This window comes from Suillus subalutaceus, assembly GCF_016647625.1.
Source record: "Suillus subalutaceus strain FC151 chromosome Unknown DFJ58scaffold_1, whole genome shotgun sequence".
Taxonomy (NCBI): domain Eukaryota; kingdom Fungi; phylum Basidiomycota; class Agaricomycetes; order Boletales; family Suillaceae; genus Suillus; species Suillus subalutaceus.
Genome location: NW_024540250.1, coordinates 381,113 through 397,499, shown reverse-complemented (window position 1 = coordinate 397,499; position 16,387 = coordinate 381,113). Strand labels below are relative to the sequence as shown.

Below are 16,387 nucleotides of genomic sequence, written 5' to 3'. Positions count from 1 at the left end.
CGTTCTGAACGTCGAATCGTTATTGTCGTATTGGTCGTTGTTCGTCATTGCATGGTATAATTTCCTTTCTCCTTTTATTATGTGTCTGTTCACTCTCTACTTAGACTTTCATACCTCAGGCCCCAATCGTGGTTTCTAGTTCGTTGTTGTCCTGCCGTCTCTTACAATAATTTTCCTAGCGTGTCTGTGTCTTAGGTATTGCATTTGTACCGTCGTTGAAACACTGAGCGTGTTCGTGTCACTTGCAGGATGTCAAAAAGCGCATCTCGATAGATGCATCGAGATGCGCTCTTTGACATCCCATAATATCGAGGCCACAAATCTCCAACCACTCGGAATATTCGACTCTGGCCTTCATCTCGATCGGAACCGAATTGATACTATTCGATAAGTACATCCACGTGTAAAGATGACACTGTGCATGTTCTTTCGTGTATTTGCTGCCAATTTATGACAGGGGGGCGGATTTCTTACATCCGGGGCGTCTCTACCTTGTTCCTCGTGTTTGATACCACGCATTTTTTTTCGCGATACTGACGGGTTCTAAGCGCAACCAGCGCGGTTCGACTAATGAACGGGGAAGTGCCAACCCCACCCACCCCAATCTGTTGCGACGTACGTGTTTTTAAAGGCTTGGTGATATAAATTGGACCCAGGTGCACAGGATTCAAAACGTCGACAAAGGCGTTCCTGAGAACGGGAAGTATCCTGGCTATGACTTTGAAGGATCGGAGCAAAAGGCCTCATATATGTGAACCTAATGTGACACGACTTGGTGCTGTGAAAGCAGCATAAAGATGCACAGTACATGTACGTAGGCTAGACACCCACAATCCCTCCACCAAGCTCACCTGGACTGTGCTTGAAACCACAGAGCTCCACTGGAATGGCGGAAGAAGCAGCGTGTTTTATCCTGCTAGATGCCAAACCCATTCGGGTATTTGAACAGGGAAGCCGATGATCGTGGATTAATTCCTTGTCATGAACAGGGATCTCAGAAGATTTCGAGCCCTGATGTCGAATAAAACGAATGTCATAGGCGGGTTTCAAACATGCAAGTGGAACAAATTTTGAATCTATTACTTGGTACCACCCAGTTACGACCGGCTGAGATGGACCTGAGGAAACTACCATGAAACCTCAGGCGAAAAAAGACTGATGTCAGGAGGTTTCGAACCTTCACCATCCAGGAGGAACAGATTTCTAATCTGTGGACCACTTGGCTACGAGCCTTATGGTTGACATTCGAAGACCTCTCCATGAGCTCATGCCCAAGGTGCGATCATAGATTAAAAAATTGTCGGCAGGTTTTGAACCTGCACCATCATCCAGGAGTAATAGATTTCGAATCTGCCAACCACTTGGCCATGAGTCTTGTAGTGAACATTCGAAGACCTCTCCATGAGCTCATTCCCGAGGTGCGATCATGCAGAAAAACTAAAAAACTATTGTCGGAGGGTTTCAAACCTGCACCATCCAAGAGGAACAGATTTCAAATCTGTTAACCACTTGGTCATGAGTCTTACGGTGGTCATTCCAAGACCTCTCCATGAGCTCATTAATGTCCGAGGTGCGATCATACAGAAAAACTAAAAAAAACAGTTGTCGGCGGGTTTCAAACCTGCCGCACCATCCAGGAGGAATAGATTTCAAATCTGTTAACCACTCAGTCATGAGTCTTGTGGTGGACATTCGGAGACCTCTCCATGAGCTCATGCCCAAGGTCCGATCATAGATAAAAACCTATTGTCGGCAGGTTTCGAACCTGCACCATCCAAGAGGAACAGATTTCGAGTCCGTTAACCACTTGGTCATGAGTCTTGCGGTGAACGACCGGAGACCTCTCCATAAGCTCATTCCCGAGGTGCGATCATACAGAAAAACTATTGTCGGCGGGTTTCGAACCTGCACCATCCAAGAGTCAACAGATTTCGAATCTGTCAACCACTTGCTCATGAGTCTTGTAGTGGTGATTCGAAGACCTCTCCATGAGCTCATACCCGGGGGGCGACCATAGATAAAAACTAACATTGGAGGTTTCGAACCTTCACCATCCAGGAGGAACAGATTTTGAATCTGTCGACTACTTGGCAACAAGTCTTATGGTTGACATTCGAAGGCATCTCCATGAGTTCATGCCCGAGGTGCGCCATAGAGAAAACTACGGTTGCCAGGTTTTGAACCTGTACCATCTGGCAGGAACAGACTTCAAATCTGTTAATTAACCACTTGACTAAGACCAGTTATAATAGATTCAAACTAAACATGCCAAGCAGGTAAGGTCTGCCTGACGGGTTGGTCCGTTCTGATGTGGCTGGTTGTGCATGCGAGAACGACAGTAGTTAGAATATAGTCATGAGCTACTTGTCTTCGGCTGATGACGAACGAGCGAGACATGACCATAAAAATTAACTACCGCGTGTCACGGGAGAAGCGGCAGGCGCACACGTCAGGGACGCTTCAGAGTTGGTTTGGACGCGAAACAACAGCATGACCAACATAGAAAGTAGAATTACAATTGTCGACAGGTGCTACAGTGACCGGATAGATGTATGGTTTCAGACTCCATGACCTAGCGCAGTAATAAATTCGCCTCATTTCGTATGGAAAGCGCGATTCAGAGATCAGATCTTGTGGAGCCAACAGTCACTCGCACGAGTCGCAGTGAACTTGTTGTCCGTTTCTCTGAGACTCCCCAAAAGAGTACAAGGGCCTATGTAACAAGGCAGGGACTTTGCACGATGTTACAGCTTCGGCTACGATCCTTCAGTGACAAACTTGAAGAACATAAGTATGAGCACAGGTCATTATGGAATATGTAGGAACGCACATACCGTATCATTTTGGAAGATACTAGTAGGTATCCCGTTTAACTGGATACCGCCCATCTACAGCTCTATCCAGCCTGATGTTTGAGCTTGTCCCGCTGGCGGACTCATACAAAGGCAGTGACCTTAGCCCGGAAAGTTGCCATTTCGATTTGAATTGTAGCATCAATAACATTGTCACCTTACAAATAGCTGTCACGGAGAAGCAGAATGTGGACATCTATCATCTCCCTCAGATTCCGCGGGTCACAATGGGTCAGGTTGTGAGGTCAGAGCCAGAATATCTGATGGTCGATACATTATAACAGGCTGCTGAGCGCTGTCGACATGCATCATGGACCATGGATTAAAACGTTAACGGTTGAGGCCATCATGATGTACGTACGTGAGAACTTGTTCATCTGAATCATGGACGCAATTAGAATCTTAGTCCCACGAGTTCGCGCGTCCCTAGCTACTAAAGTACTAAGGCTCTAGAGTTCAAACGTTCACGCATTGGCTTTAGCACACGCAATTCTGCACGGAGTCCTTATCGAGTCAGCATCATGATAATACATCGATGCATCAACGTTCAACTGTTCAATGCCAGCACGCCTGTTAGAGCTGTCCCCAGATTGATATTGGTTCCCTTACCTGCGCTAGGCATTCCATAGCTTGCTGTGACCGCGCTCAGTACTCAGTTGAATTTATTCATCCAAGAACCCCTACTGAATTAGCAACAAAATGGACGGGACCACGGTGTTTATCATTCGCTTCATCCAAATTTCTCCCGCGTTGACTTCGGACATGTTGAGACTAGACGTGGCCGCAGTGCCTAGAGGTTAAATTACCACTAGCGGCACGAACTTAACGGTGCCTCCGCAGTGACAAGGCTGCCGCTGAGCCGCGTATTTGAAACATTCAGCCAGACGTATCACCTTCAAGCTTGAATGAGATGCCACTCAATATATGCTTCGGCATCCCCTTCACTCTCGCAGACTTACTAGTTCGTCATGATTGATTCGGAGGTCCAAGTAGTGTTTGACAATTTTAGTCAGACACCGTGACAGGTACCTTCTATGAATAATCCTTGCTGACGGCACCGGGACACTCCCGCAGTCGACTGCTGTGCCTGCGCATGATGAAGCCATTCAACTTCGTAGCCATGCCACTGCCATAGAAACAACTATAAATCTCCTAATAGATCTTCGACTTCAACATAACCATGAAGGTCGTCTCCGTACCCTCTCCATTAAGTCTCTGGACAACCGTACGCTCGGTTAGTGCATTCAATGTCGCATGTTCATTTGTTGCATTATGGGCTCTCGTCAAAGTCCTAAGGGCCTTTCGCTGGCGATTGAAGACGACTCAACTGCGGGGTCCGCCTCGCACCAGCTTCATATATGGTGTTTCGCACGACCTCGTCGCATCTCAAGATAGTGGTGGAATGTATGAACGTTGGGCGACAGAATATGGGGTCGCATATATGATTCCGAGCGTTTTCGGACAGACTAAAACCGTGTTGTGTGACCCAAGAGCTATAGCACATTTCTACGCCCGAGAGACATGGACATATGTGCATACGCCCCTTTCGTTGAGGGCTCTGGAGTCATTCGTATGTTAACGTCATCATCTTACCTTGTCTCTCTGACATCTTCTGTCAGATCGGCAGAGGGCTGTTATGGTCTCAGGGTGAAGACCACAGGAGGTACTGTTGAGTTCCTGTCCTCGCGCCAACGACTTATCTACTACCTATGAATTAGGCAGCGGAAGGCCCTCACTCCAGCTTTCAGCAATGCAGCGATTCGGAAACTCACATCAGTGTTTTATGACTCAGCATACAAGGTAAGGATTTGCAACGTGGGCAATGTAGCATCCCTGATCTTGATACTTTACAGGCCAAATGTGCATGGGATACTATTATAGAATCGAGCAAAGATGGCGACGCTGTCATCGAGGTTCAGAACTGGTGCGTAACTTTTTTGGCTTGTCAAGTGTCATCCCTAATCGAAACGACTCAAAGGATGAATCATATATCGTACGCGACCATATTTTGCCATTGACGCCTTTGACTAACGCATCATCAGTCTGGATACGATTGGCATTGCTGGTTTCTCCCACGATTTTGGCTCGCTCGATGGAAAGCGAGCCAGCGTGACCGAAGTATTTGATACTTTCGGAAGCAACCAAAAGGCTTCAGCAGGGAACCGAATTCTTTTCCTGCTCGCATCAACGTTTCCTATCGTGATCAAGATCCCCACCAAGCGGAGGAATCTGGTCAAGAAACTTGGCGTAGCCATGAGCGAAATATCCAACGACTTGTTGATTCGCAGCCGCCAGGAGAAGGATGTGAATGTGGGCGAGAGAGACGAGGAGAAGTCCATCATCGGATTGTTGAGTGCGCTCTCCGAGAGATTCATCGTAGTCTCTTGATTAACACGACGATCAGTTAAATCCGAAGGCCAGGATGCCGAGCTTCGTATGTCGGAGGAAGAAGTAATGGCTCAGGTCCGTGGAGACTATGTACCACAGTCATCATTTGCGAGCTCACATCATGCAGATGAGGGTCCTGCTTCTTGCTGGTTATGAGACGACATCTAGTGAGCTGATTTCTGGTCCGTTGCTGTGATATTGGCTGACTTTTCGTCGACAGTCAGTCTTACGGTAAGCCTACTGTGCGATAACGTCTGTGCACGCTATTAATGTGACAATCAGTGGGCGCTGATCGAGCTATCGCGACACATGGATGTTCAAACCAGACTCAGAGAGGAACTGCTTGTGTTTGGCGCTGATCCGACATATGACCAGTTAAAGGCCAATCTCCCATACTTGGATGCGGTTGTCCATGAAATTCTCCGACTCCATCCTCCGCTGGGCGAGTTCACCCGTCTTGTGAGTGTTCATGTCTACATGTGAATAGCCATTCACAATAGGTTTACAGGCAGCGGCAGATGACGTTATTCCCTTGAGCGAACCTGTGCGCACGGTGTCCGGGGAAATGACGGACAGTATATGTATAGCGAAAGGGACATTGATCACGATATCAAGCGCGGCGATCAATCGCTCTTCGGCCATATGGGGACCTGACGCAAAGGAATTTAAGCCTAATCGTTGGCTGACTGAAGACGGGATCAGTGGGAAGGCCAAGGAAGTCCAAGGTCATAGGCATTTGCTGACATTCGTCGACGGCCCGAGGACGTGTCTCGGAAAAGATTTTGCGATTGCGGAATTCAAGGTGAGTGATTTGAATTAGCCAGTTTGGACGTTATTCACTGCGATACAGACAGTTTTATTAGTTCTGGTGAAGAATTTCGTGTTTGAGATGCGGAATGGATCTGATACTCAAGTCGAAATTGCGAGTGGATTTCTTCCCCGTCCGCGGGTTGTTGGAGAGGATGGCATTGGGGTACCTTTGAGAGTTCGTCGGTATGAATGATTGGTTGCGCTGCACTAGCAATTTTACTGTATTTTCTCCCACTTGTCCGCGGCTGAAACCCTCGTACTGTATTTCATATGAGCACTATATAGTTCTGTAATGCTGTCCTTGTTATTCTTTCTGCTGCCCAGTGGAGTATTCCCAGACCCATGGTGTTGGAGTGATAAGTAGTATGCGAAAGCTGATAAATTACTTCTATGAACATTCTGGTCGATTTGCTCGTCTTCTTCCCCTGTATGGATCTTCCCTTCTGGCATCGGCTGGTTGGGTGCGGTACTAGTTGCGGGCTACATGGGCGAGGGGGATGAAAGACGATCGAAAATCAACAACTTGAAAACCTATGCCAGACGACAGCAATACAATATAGTAGAATTACACACCAATATGAGTGAATACCATCCTCTGCTCAAGCGGCACTTTCGTTTTCACGGCGTTTGTAGCACGGTTAAGTGCCCAGGCCGCCTTCGTACAGTCCGTGACACCACTATCCTCAAAATCCCTGAACATATTCTCATAGAAAGCTTCAACGTGTTTTGCGACAGTATCGTCGACCACCCACACAGCAGACATTAAGGTGATATGGAGTGAACGGCCAGACTTTCAAGCTTGATAGATTGGCCTTTCCTGTTACCAGTCATGATGATGGGATGAAGGAAAACGACAAGGATCGAGAATGGGCTGGGTAGTGGACAGAATGAGCGGCAGGGGAAGACGGGAGTGAGGATATGGGGACTGTGAATAAAGTTCAGGTTCAAGGTTCAGGTCATACGACACATGTAGTCATCGAAGGGTTGTTCGGCACGATAGACGCTGGCATAATTGCACTGATGGAGGCCACTGAGGTTAAAAGATCACCAATTAGTGCTGAGAGCCTGTACTGCTGTACTGCAAAGGTGGGCATAGTCAGTCAAACAGCGAAAGTGACAGGACATGCGAGTCTCGCGAAGAAAACCCATCATCGAGTTGTGCTAGAGCCTCCTCTCGCTGGTTACGATAGCGTAGCCAACGTTAGTATTGATCGTCGATAAATCAATGGACGCCCTCTCATATACCTAGACAGAACCTCGACAGATAATCTGAGTTAGTTTACCAGTGAAACTAAATCTCGAAGAGAGGGCCATTGAAGGAATATGCAGTCAGCCACAAACGCGTCGCGTCAGTATTCCCACGGTGACGCGTGTTTCGACGCGACTTTATGCTCAAAGTCACTCGTCACTGACTGTCATGGCGGATACATTTGTAGCTACTGGACTGCTTGGGCCCGGTCCATCGACCTCATTGCTGGGCTCATCACCCACCACAGATGAGCTCACGTCCGTCTTCTTATCGAATGGCCTTTTGGGCGGATTGTGTGTTGCCCCAACTCATGCACAACCAGAAGAACGAGTGCAGGAGCTTGAAGGCGTAGATAAGCCGAGTGCAAGTGAGCAAGCAGAGAAGAAGAACGCATTTCAACCAAACGGTTTGTTGGGATCACAAGATATGGACGGTTGTAAGTACACATGTACTCCTGTGGCCTGCTACTCACTCTTGATCTATTAGTCCAAACTGATACTTTTCCATCAAGTGGGTTATCATGTGAATCACAAGGTCGTGCATTCCATGGTATTCTAAGATTTCTCATTGACTTATTACGGTCCTCCAGACGATCATTTCCCTCCCATCTCAGACATCCTGGGTCTCATCCCAAAGAGTCTCCGCAACACCGTGTCTTCATCTAGATCATTTATCCCTACGCACATACGTGCTCCGCTTCGTGCTACGACATATGACGGGAATGCAATATATATAGGGCGGAAGCGGTACGTAGGTACAACACAGAAGGTGAGATACGAATGCACTCCCTTCCTTCTCCATTCTCATTGTGCCCAGACTTCTTCTGCTCCAACACGATTAAGCAACCTATTGGATATACCTATACACAGACTCAAGGACGAGCTATCCGCTGCCACTGCTTCGAAGTTGTCCCTTTCGTGTGTCTCCTTTGACTCCATTGAGAACAAATTCTCATATGTTTTGGTAGGAAGACCACTACCAGAATGTCTGAGTCACACAAGCCCTCAAGTCCAGTGCTAGAGGATACACTTTGGGTTGATCGATATCGCCCTCGGAAATTCACAGAATTGTTAGGTAATGAGCGTGTTGCCCGTGAAACAATGGCCTGGTTAAAGCAATGGGACTGGTGCGTATTCGGTAAGAAGAAGAGCAAGAAGAGGATGCGGGAAGATGATGAGAACTATAACCCTGACGATGAATACCACCGGCCACGAGAAAAGGTAATCGTTCATATTATGCACCAGAATGCGCACATTTGTTTATCTGTGGCCTTTAACAGTTACTGCTAATATCCGGTCCCCCTGGGCTTGGTAAGACGACATTAGCTCATATTGTCGCGAAGCAGGCGGGATATGAAGTAATGGAGATAAACGCGAGGTCTGCTTCTCCAACGGAATTTTTGGTCTGGTGCTCACTCCGCACAGCGACGCGCGCTCTGCACAGGTCATCGATGAGCGAATACGACCGGCGCTGGAATCAGGGTCTGCAGTAGGAAGCGTGAAACCTATGTTGCTCATCATCGACGAGATAGATGGGGCCACAGGAGGCGGGGACAACGTATGTGTTATGAATAATGATCCTGACTGTGATCACTGACGCATTTTACTAGTCAAGTGGATTTGTGAACAAGCTGGTTTCGCTCACGTTTGACAAGCCAAAGAACAAACGTAAGTTGCCCACTGGGAATGATGTCACTCCCCCGAACCTTTTTGGCAGGTAAAAAGAGCGACCAGAAAGACAAGCGTCCACTACTTCGCCCCATAATATGCATCTGTAATGACCAAAATGCGAATGCACTCGCCAAACTCCGTCCTCACGCCCGGCAAATCCGGTATACAAGACTTGCCGACAGTCATATCGTCAAGCGTCTCCGCGAGATTTGTGAGTTCGAGGGCCTACGAGCTGATACCAGGGCTTTGAGTACATTGGTCGGCGTGGCCAAAGGCGATCTCCGAGGCTGTCTCAATACTCTGCAGGTGTGTACTTACATGGTGCACACAGCACGGTTATAAAATTCTTAATCTTCATAGTTCATCAAGTCTCTCAATGATGAGGTAACCGAACCTCTCATTCGCCGTGCTACAGTGGGCATGAAGGAGGGGGACACTACCATAACTTCCGTAATCAACGAAATATTTGCACCTTTATCCCGAAAACGTGTCAAGGAGCTTGGTATCGGCGAAGAAGAAGAGGCACGATATGTGAACCGCCTGAGCCATACAATTGAAGGATTGAATAATCCTGCAAGTATAGCAAATGGTCAGTGCAAAATCCACGACATATATTCCATTCATTTACCCAAGTATAGGCTGTTTTGCACATTATATCAATTGTCACCGGCACGATGCGAACTTGAACCACTACGAAAAAGCTGGCGAGTGGTTGACGACCTTTGACTCCTTTTCATCTGTCATGTATATGGACGGGGACTTCGCACTGCATACATATTTGTCATATTTCCTAGTCCCTTTCCATCCGCTATTCAGAGAGCGAGGCGAAAAGCGGGTAGAACGAGATAGTTCGGACTGGGATGTAAGTGCTTGCTTTTTGCATGGTTGCAAGGTATTCATTCCAAGTAGAACTTGCAGCTGACGCGCGCAAACGAAGAAATTTACAAATCGTTAGCAAACGGTATCCGCTCCACCGGTCGGACTGCAGGGGCCAACAGACACCTCGTCACAGGTGAAGTCCTGCAGCTCGAATTTGCGCCATTCATCAATCGTATAATTTCCCCTCCTTTGCGACCAGTGAGTGGATCGTGCCACAACTGCTTGCCATCTCAAGATATATATTTCTCAGGTCAACAGTCAAGTAATAAAGCCACAGGAAAGAGCCCTGCTCTTGCGCTTGGTGGAGATTATGGTGTCTTTTGAACTTCGCTTTGTGCAAGAGAAGGTTGAGGATGGTCAAAATGTCTATAGGCTTGACCCGTGAGTTCTAAACGACGGATCCCCTCGCCGGCTGATGTCATTCGTTCACACAGTCCAATTGATGTTTTTGTTACCTACGACGGCAAGCGCGCCGAAGATATCGCAGTCTCTCGGTATGCTGTTCGACAGTTGGTCGCCACAGAAGTTTGTGATTTTGGATGAATATGAAATTACCTTTCTAACTCGACCCAAGATTGACGCCGCACTCGTCGCAAAGCAAGCAGATGCGGTAGAGAAAGGAAAGGAACAAGCAAAAGCCAACTTCTTTAAATCGTCTGTCTATCTGTTTATTTGGTGTCTGCATTGCTCATTGGATCATTAGATCAAGGAAGGGCGTCACAGAAAACGTCGACGAGGCTCCCGAGCCCATGGAAGTCTTAGGAGGTAATGATGAACTGCGCCGCTTGGATGCTTCCTCTGAGCCAGGCCCCGAAAACAAACGAGCACGCACGTCCGAGAAATTGGACATTGCAGACAAGGTTAGGATGATTTTGTATTTTGTAAATCATTTACTGAATTCGCCAACTAGCCACCTGTGGACTTCTTTGGAAGGCCGATCGCTATTAAGAAAGATTCAAGGAGGTCATCGACGTCAAAAAAAGTAGTCCCTGATTTTCGCATTGCATATAAGCATCTAGAAGGAAACTCGGCGGCCGTTCGTCGGCCGACGAAGGTTTCATCGTTTCTTTGATCAAACCCGAAGTTATTGTATCACCATAGCACACAGTAGACCTCTATTTTGTACAAGGAATATATCAGAACATGGGCGCAGAAATTATAGCAAACACTGAAGTACCAAACAATACAAGCATGGACAAGATCTAACCAGGATGTAAGGTATAAAAGATTGAACAATCATATTGTCTGCCAAAGCACTTGAGGACGAAGAACTGGAAATCCGTGGAATCACGCATGATCACTAAGGTAACACCTACAGGACATAACGGAAGTCGCGGTTTTGTTTGTCCGTAAGATCGAGGAAGGCTTTGTCCACCTTCCTCTCCACACCCGATTCGTCCACTATGTACACCGCATCATGCTTGTTGTCGGGTGTTTCACGCTCTCGCTTCGTGTTTTCACTGGCGAGCATGAAACGAAGAACCACCAAGGCGACACCGGCAGCAAAATTGCATGATGTGATTACAGCCCACGGAACGTGATTCCTACATAAATTTAGCATGATCCATGATGATCGGTGGTGCCGGAGAACGAATTCGTGACATACCTGGGTTGATACTGTGCCTTCCACATGAACTGACTGACGGCATTTCCAATCGCATATGAGGACAAGACGATGCCATTGGTGGTGATCCCTTTGCAGACATCATTGAGCTTGTGACAAAATGTGACAAAAATAAACGACCCATACGTTTCGTGTGTCCGGATGTTATTGAACTGACCCAACCAAGGAAGATAGTAAATGGCGCAATCGCAAAGACTGGACGATGAAATGAAAAGGTCCGTCAGTACCTTACGCCTCAAAGGGGCTTGCCGAATGAAGTCATGATACGTACTTGAGATCCAGTATGAGAATAGTAAACCTATTTTGTTGGAGAACGGAAGTGTGCTAACTAGTATCGAGCCGAGTATCGCAGGAATGTACATTAGTACACCAGCATATGACCTGCCGATGGATGGTTGTGAAGCCAGAACCACTCCCAGCCAAATGGTGAGGACTGCATACGACGAGATGAGTAAGGTAACGTGCAGCACAACGAGAGACACACTTTCGACCACACCATCAACACAGCCAAGGAGAGTTGTTTGGATACCATTGAAACCGAACTGTGCAACAATCAACTGGCGTTGATTAGTGAGCTGAGATGCATCAGTACTTAGTATGTAAGCTCGAGTTATTGAACAACTTCTTACAGAATTCACGATGTTTCTAATAAAACACGTGAATGCTTAGATACACGGAAATGGAATGGTTTAAAAACGTACGCGGACCCTGCAAAGAATGCCATTAACCACGTCTTTGGATCCTTGATGGTTTCGAGGAACCTGCCGAAAAGAGAATCACATGATGCATCACAAACGATGGATATTAAAACTCACTGTTCCTTCTTGAAATGCTTGTTCTCCACGCCACTTTGGTCCACTTGTACTCTGCGAATCGCCGCGACTCTCTCTTCGGGAGTTAGGAACCGAGCGGTTGTGGGCGAATCAGGGAAGAACAACCTTGTTAAATCAAAAGGGATGAATAAGTAATCTACATGATGATCATACGTACGCACCAGAAGAGCATGGAGGTGATCAATGTAACGGTACCAGTAATAATCATGAGCCTCGTGCAATCAGTAAGCTACTGCCCCCGCATTATGTAAAATTGTGACTCACCATTGCCACGGCATGAAGGAGGTTGTATGCGTGAAAAGGAGGCCATAACTAATGAAACCCAAAATAATCACAGCAAAACCGTTCATCAAAACTGAGAAAAAAAATGAGAGGGAGAATGAACAAATGAACCAGAGCTTACACCAATAACCGATACGCCTCGTTTTCTCTGCATGGGTATAGAACATGGATGTGACAATCAGGAAGCCGGGGGTGATAGCACCTTCACACATCCCCAACAAGAAGCGCACCGCTAACAATGATCCGAAAGATTTGCAAGCAGCATGGCATAGTAGGACCACAGCCCACAGAAAGATATTGATGCTGAATGACTATCAGAATACGGAACATATTGGATAACTCTTAGCGTACCTCATCCATTTTCCAACAGGAAAGCGCTGCAATGCCAAGTTCTGAGGGTATTGAAAAACGAGGTAGCTTATATAAAATATCGTGCCAAGCCAGTCGTATTGGTTAGCAGTTAGATTTGCATCCTCGCTAACATAGCGAGAATTTAGGGTGTGCAAACGTGACAACATGTGGGCAACACGCACAGTATGCCCAGTACCGCTGCCTCTCCCAAAGTGGTTTTATCCATGAACGTGATTCTACAGAAACCGTTCAGAAGAAACGTAGCAATTGGCGGTAGGACGCTCACAAGTACATGACTGTTCGAGTCAATGCGTCTTCGTCAAGCGAACAGCTTCGAGGGTCTCAAAGACTTACCACACATGAGTGGCATAATATGCCAATCAATTTTAGCTCTATGAGAACTCATTAATGGAAGGTCTGGGTAGTGCTGGCGATGAAACAACATACCTCAGTCGAGAGGCCTCCTCTGGAGTGAGGGGAGTGTCTGTCTCAGCGATCAGCTGAGCACCGACGTCGACGTCGTAGCTGTGTACGGTACTAGAGGCATGAGTATGGTCCTCCCTTTTCTCAGAATTAGTATCGCTAGCCGAGTCCATGATGTTGATTTGAAACAAGGAAAGAAGAGGGTGGGTGAGCTTACACTTTATAAGCTGTAGGCTCTGCCGCGCGTTTACGGCATTCCTGATCGCCGTCAAAGCGCAGTGGACGATCTAATTGCATAGTAGGCCATTGAAGTGACTAACTAAGTTAGTGATACTGCCGGCGGATGCCTTTCATGAAAGCATCAAAGTAACATTGAGCTGAAATAACATATCCGTTGTCACCGGCACCTTGGACACGTCGGGGTTTCAGAAATCAAAAGAAGAAGCTTGGATTGAACGCTATTAGACGTCGAATTTAGAAGTCCTGGAAGACTATTGAAACTCAGAGTTTGGCCAGTAGGCACAACCCAGCCTTCATCTGCGCTGCTTCCTTGCCTTTCACTTCCTTCCGTCGCAATCAGAACCTTCCGCATCGCCGCGTGTGTCGTGGAACAACGCCGATTGATCTGAGCTCACGAACTTGCGAAGGAGACCGCGTTCGATCTCATAGTTACCACCAATACTTTGAGAGACATCACTTAGTGCTCTATGATGTCTGATTCACATTTTGATGGAACCCAGCCTGAAATGAAAGAGTGGGTTCTTGAGCCAGAGACAGAGTATAGGTTCGAGCTCGATCCAGGTACCTCCCTAGCAATCAAGGTACGTTGGTACGCAACCACGAGGCAAATTCATTCCAGGCAGCCCCGCACCTTCTGAACCCATTCCTCAGCTGGCTCATGGACAGGCCGAGGTCTTCGGCGCAGAACTTGCGGAGGGAAAAACATATCTTTTCGGCACCGAATGCAGGGCCGCAGTTTTCACCTGGCAGGGTTGTACCTTGGAGATAAGTCCTATACCTTCATCTTTACTCACAACTTTTGTTACTGATCTATTTCGTTCAGCACATTACTGGCCGCCCCTCCACTGAATATGTATCTGAGGAAACTCCTATGGCGGCATATGCAAATGTCCACATTGCGTTCGAGCAAATGCGTGTCAGAGCACTCCGTATCGTGCATGGGTCTCCTGCCTCAGATGATGATGCGAATGCCAACGCAGAGCCACCAAGAGTCCTCGTTCTTGGTCCCGAAAACTCGGGAAAAACAACAGTATGCAAAATTCTGACAAATTATACTGTTAGGGCAGGGCAGAACTGGTCCCCGGTATTGGTAAATGTCGATCCGAGTGAGGTGAGCATGCGAGAAATGGATCCATCTTTCTTGTGTTGAGTCATGAGTCAGGGTGGTTGGGCAGTTCCTGGAGCCATCTCGGCCGCTCCAATTCGCAGTCCTGTAGCTACAGCATCACCTGCTAATCCTCTTGGCTCTGCTGCTACATCAGCTCCTACCGCCCTCTCTTCGAACGCGTTGATACCGCTAAGCTATTGGTATGGACATTCAGATACTAAACGGAACCCAGTTCTACTAGATCGACTTATCCGAAATCTGGGTGAAAATATCAGAGAAAGGGACGACGATGACCCGGAGGGTGCGGAGAATCAGTTTCTGTCTCAAGCGCAGGACAATCAATGACCGTGGATTCCTAGCGCGCGTGTCGGGTTTAATTGTCGACACCCCATCATCTTTTGCATCGAGTTCTGGCAGCGCGCCAGACAACAGGCATACGCTCATAAAAGCATGCGTTGATGCTTTCAGAAGTGCGATTCATTAAATGCATTGGTACTTCACCTGACTCTATGATAGTCAATGTAATTCTCGTGGTCGGGCACGAAAAGTTGACCGTTGAAATGCAACGACTGTTTGGCAACCGGTTTACAGTGGTCAAGATACCAAAGTCAGGAGGTGTATGTGCTCTTATCAATCGATCCTGTTTAATTTGCGCCTCACAACACCTGACCAGGTGGTTGAATTAGACCATAGTTATCGAGAACGCGTGCACAAGTACCAGTTGCATACTTATATGTACGGCCAAAAAATAGACCCACCCTCTGGCATAACCTCCGCAATTGTTGGAGGCGAAGCGGTGGCAGACCTCGTCCTTTCGCCATCCTCATGTATCGTCAAATTTGAGGATTTGGCGATCTATCGCATTGGTGCCGGTAGGCAATGTTTCTGCGCGCATCAACACGTGGCTGATCTTCGAGTCCGCCCGCCGTAGAGACCATGGCTCCCTCTTCCGCATTGCCTATTGGCGCTGCACGCATGTTGTCGGAGATGCAGCCCGTGCTTGTCGATCCTGCGTCCAGCAGCTCGGGCCTACTTAATTCCATCCTCGCCTTGCTTGCACCCTTCAACCCGGATGAGTCCGAGCGCTATGACGAAGAGATTTTGGACCTGAGTGTGGTCGGCTTCATTGTCGTGTACGTCCTTTTGCACTTTATTGCGTAGTTCCGAATTTTCTTTCTTTCTGTTGTAGTTGCTATAGCATGCATCGCTCACTCTCTTGCCCTGTCCATTTAGTACCAGCATCGATGCTCCCAACCGGAAAATGACGATACTCGCGCCTAACCAAGGATCACTTGTCGGCAAGACAGCTCTTCTGGGGTCCTTTGATTGGCAGGAATAAAGTCGAACGAAGAAAATTTCATGGGATTATCCTTCGAGGATTCTTGTACGTGGAGTCCTTGACCAGACAAATACTGAGGGGACTCGAGCGGTACATCTAAGGTACTCTAGATTTGCGAGGGAGTTTGCAGGGCACAGCCTCACTTTAGCGCAACTATACAGAACATGGATCCTTGCAAGATAAAGAGCTGAATTATTGTTTCACAAGGAACGTTATAATCTCTACAGTTCCTAACAGTTCTGATCAGACTGGAGCGTGACGAGTATGAGGTTTGACAACCTGCTCAAACATGAGTTACTAGGTACCAAACTTGCTTCAATTGCTAGTGACTGAGCTTCG

General features: G+C 47.4%; 4 protein-coding genes across 4 annotated transcripts; 3 read left to right on the top strand and 1 right to left on the bottom strand.

The window, feature by feature from the left end:
- Positions 1-4,032: 4,032 nt before the first annotated feature.
- On the top strand, positions 4,033-6,620 carry DFJ58DRAFT_851046 (cytochrome P450; the record flags this gene model as incomplete). The annotated part of the gene is made up of 12 exons (XM_041393808.1): positions 4,033-4,422; positions 4,472-4,515; positions 4,571-4,652; positions 4,706-4,776; positions 4,831-4,845; positions 4,895-5,205; positions 5,257-5,315; positions 5,368-5,407; positions 5,461-5,471; positions 5,523-5,699; positions 5,749-6,042; positions 6,091-6,620. The coding sequence occupies 12 exons, from the start codon at positions 4,033-4,035 to the stop codon at positions 6,241-6,243; spliced, it is 1,647 nt and encodes a 548-aa protein (XP_041251181.1). The 3' UTR covers positions 6,244-6,620.
- A 799-nt stretch (positions 6,621-7,419) lies between these two features.
- DFJ58DRAFT_693325 (P-loop containing nucleoside triphosphate hydrolase protein) lies at positions 7,420-10,927 on the top strand. The gene is made up of 17 exons (XM_041383414.1): positions 7,420-7,735; positions 7,786-7,833; positions 7,889-8,067; positions 8,116-8,216; positions 8,267-8,519; positions 8,579-8,676; positions 8,724-8,856; positions 8,909-8,966; positions 9,016-9,275; positions 9,330-9,558; positions 9,608-9,831; positions 9,879-10,046; positions 10,099-10,229; positions 10,283-10,373; positions 10,423-10,502; positions 10,552-10,708; positions 10,759-10,927. The coding sequence occupies exons 1-17, from the start codon at positions 7,468-7,470 to the stop codon at positions 10,918-10,920; spliced, it is 2,640 nt and encodes an 879-aa protein (XP_041251180.1). The 5' UTR covers positions 7,420-7,467; the 3' UTR covers positions 10,921-10,927.
- Positions 10,928-13,799, bottom strand: DFJ58DRAFT_752362 (major facilitator superfamily domain-containing protein). The gene is made up of 16 exons (XM_041387831.1): positions 13,386-13,799; positions 13,293-13,330; positions 13,225-13,234; positions 13,121-13,174; positions 12,939-13,064; positions 12,709-12,890; positions 12,570-12,660; positions 12,467-12,517; positions 12,288-12,410; positions 12,174-12,233; positions 12,102-12,117; positions 11,957-12,047; positions 11,744-11,905; positions 11,599-11,667; positions 11,455-11,542; positions 10,928-11,392 (listed from the first exon to the last, which is right to left on the bottom strand). The coding sequence occupies exons 1-16, from the start codon at positions 13,532-13,534 to the stop codon at positions 11,161-11,163; spliced, it is 1,542 nt and encodes a 513-aa protein (XP_041251179.1). The 5' UTR covers positions 13,535-13,799; the 3' UTR covers positions 10,928-11,160.
- Positions 13,800-13,828: 29 nt separating this feature from the next.
- On the top strand, positions 13,829-16,284 carry DFJ58DRAFT_752357 (Pre-mRNA cleavage complex II protein Clp1-domain-containing protein). Its single transcript, XM_041387830.1, has 9 exons — positions 13,829-14,182; positions 14,253-14,366; positions 14,428-14,712; positions 14,764-15,010; positions 15,069-15,179; positions 15,226-15,326; positions 15,383-15,581; positions 15,641-15,842; positions 15,943-16,284. The coding sequence occupies exons 1-9, from the start codon at positions 14,069-14,071 to the stop codon at positions 16,046-16,048; spliced, it is 1,479 nt and encodes a 492-aa protein (XP_041251178.1). The 5' UTR covers positions 13,829-14,068; the 3' UTR covers positions 16,049-16,284.
- Positions 16,285-16,387: the final 103 nt, after the last annotated feature.

Coding starts and splice junctions, on each gene's coding strand:
- DFJ58DRAFT_693325 (XM_041383414.1), top strand. CDS start 7,468: ATGGCGGATACATTTGTAGCTACTGGACTGCTTGGGCCCGGTCCATCG. Junction 8,857..8,908: donor CCACAGGAGGCGGGGACAAC/GTATGTGTTATG, acceptor GCATTTTACTAG/TCAAGTGGATTTGTGAACAA. Junction 10,047..10,098: donor TTTCCCCTCCTTTGCGACCA/GTGAGTGGATCG, acceptor TATATTTCTCAG/GTCAACAGTCAAGTAATAAA.
- DFJ58DRAFT_752362 (XM_041387831.1), bottom strand. CDS start 13,534: ATGGACTCGGCTAGCGATACTAATTCTGAGAAAAGGGAGGACCATACT. Junction 13,331..13,385: donor GAGGAGGCCTCTCGACTGAG/GTATGTTGTTTC, acceptor GAGTTCTCATAG/AGCTAAAATTGATTGGCATA. Junction 11,543..11,598: donor AACATCCGGACACACGAAAC/GTATGGGTCGTT, acceptor ATGTCTGCAAAG/GGATCACCACCAATGGCATC.
- DFJ58DRAFT_752357 (XM_041387830.1), top strand. CDS start 14,069: ATGATGTCTGATTCACATTTTGATGGAACCCAGCCTGAAATGAAAGAG. Junction 14,367..14,427: donor GGCAGGGTTGTACCTTGGAG/ATAAGTCCTATA, acceptor TTCGTTCAGCAC/ATTACTGGCCGCCCCTCCAC. Junction 15,011..15,068: donor GGACGACGATGACCCGGAGG/GTGCGGAGAATC, acceptor GTGGATTCCTAG/CGCGCGTGTCGGGTTTAATT.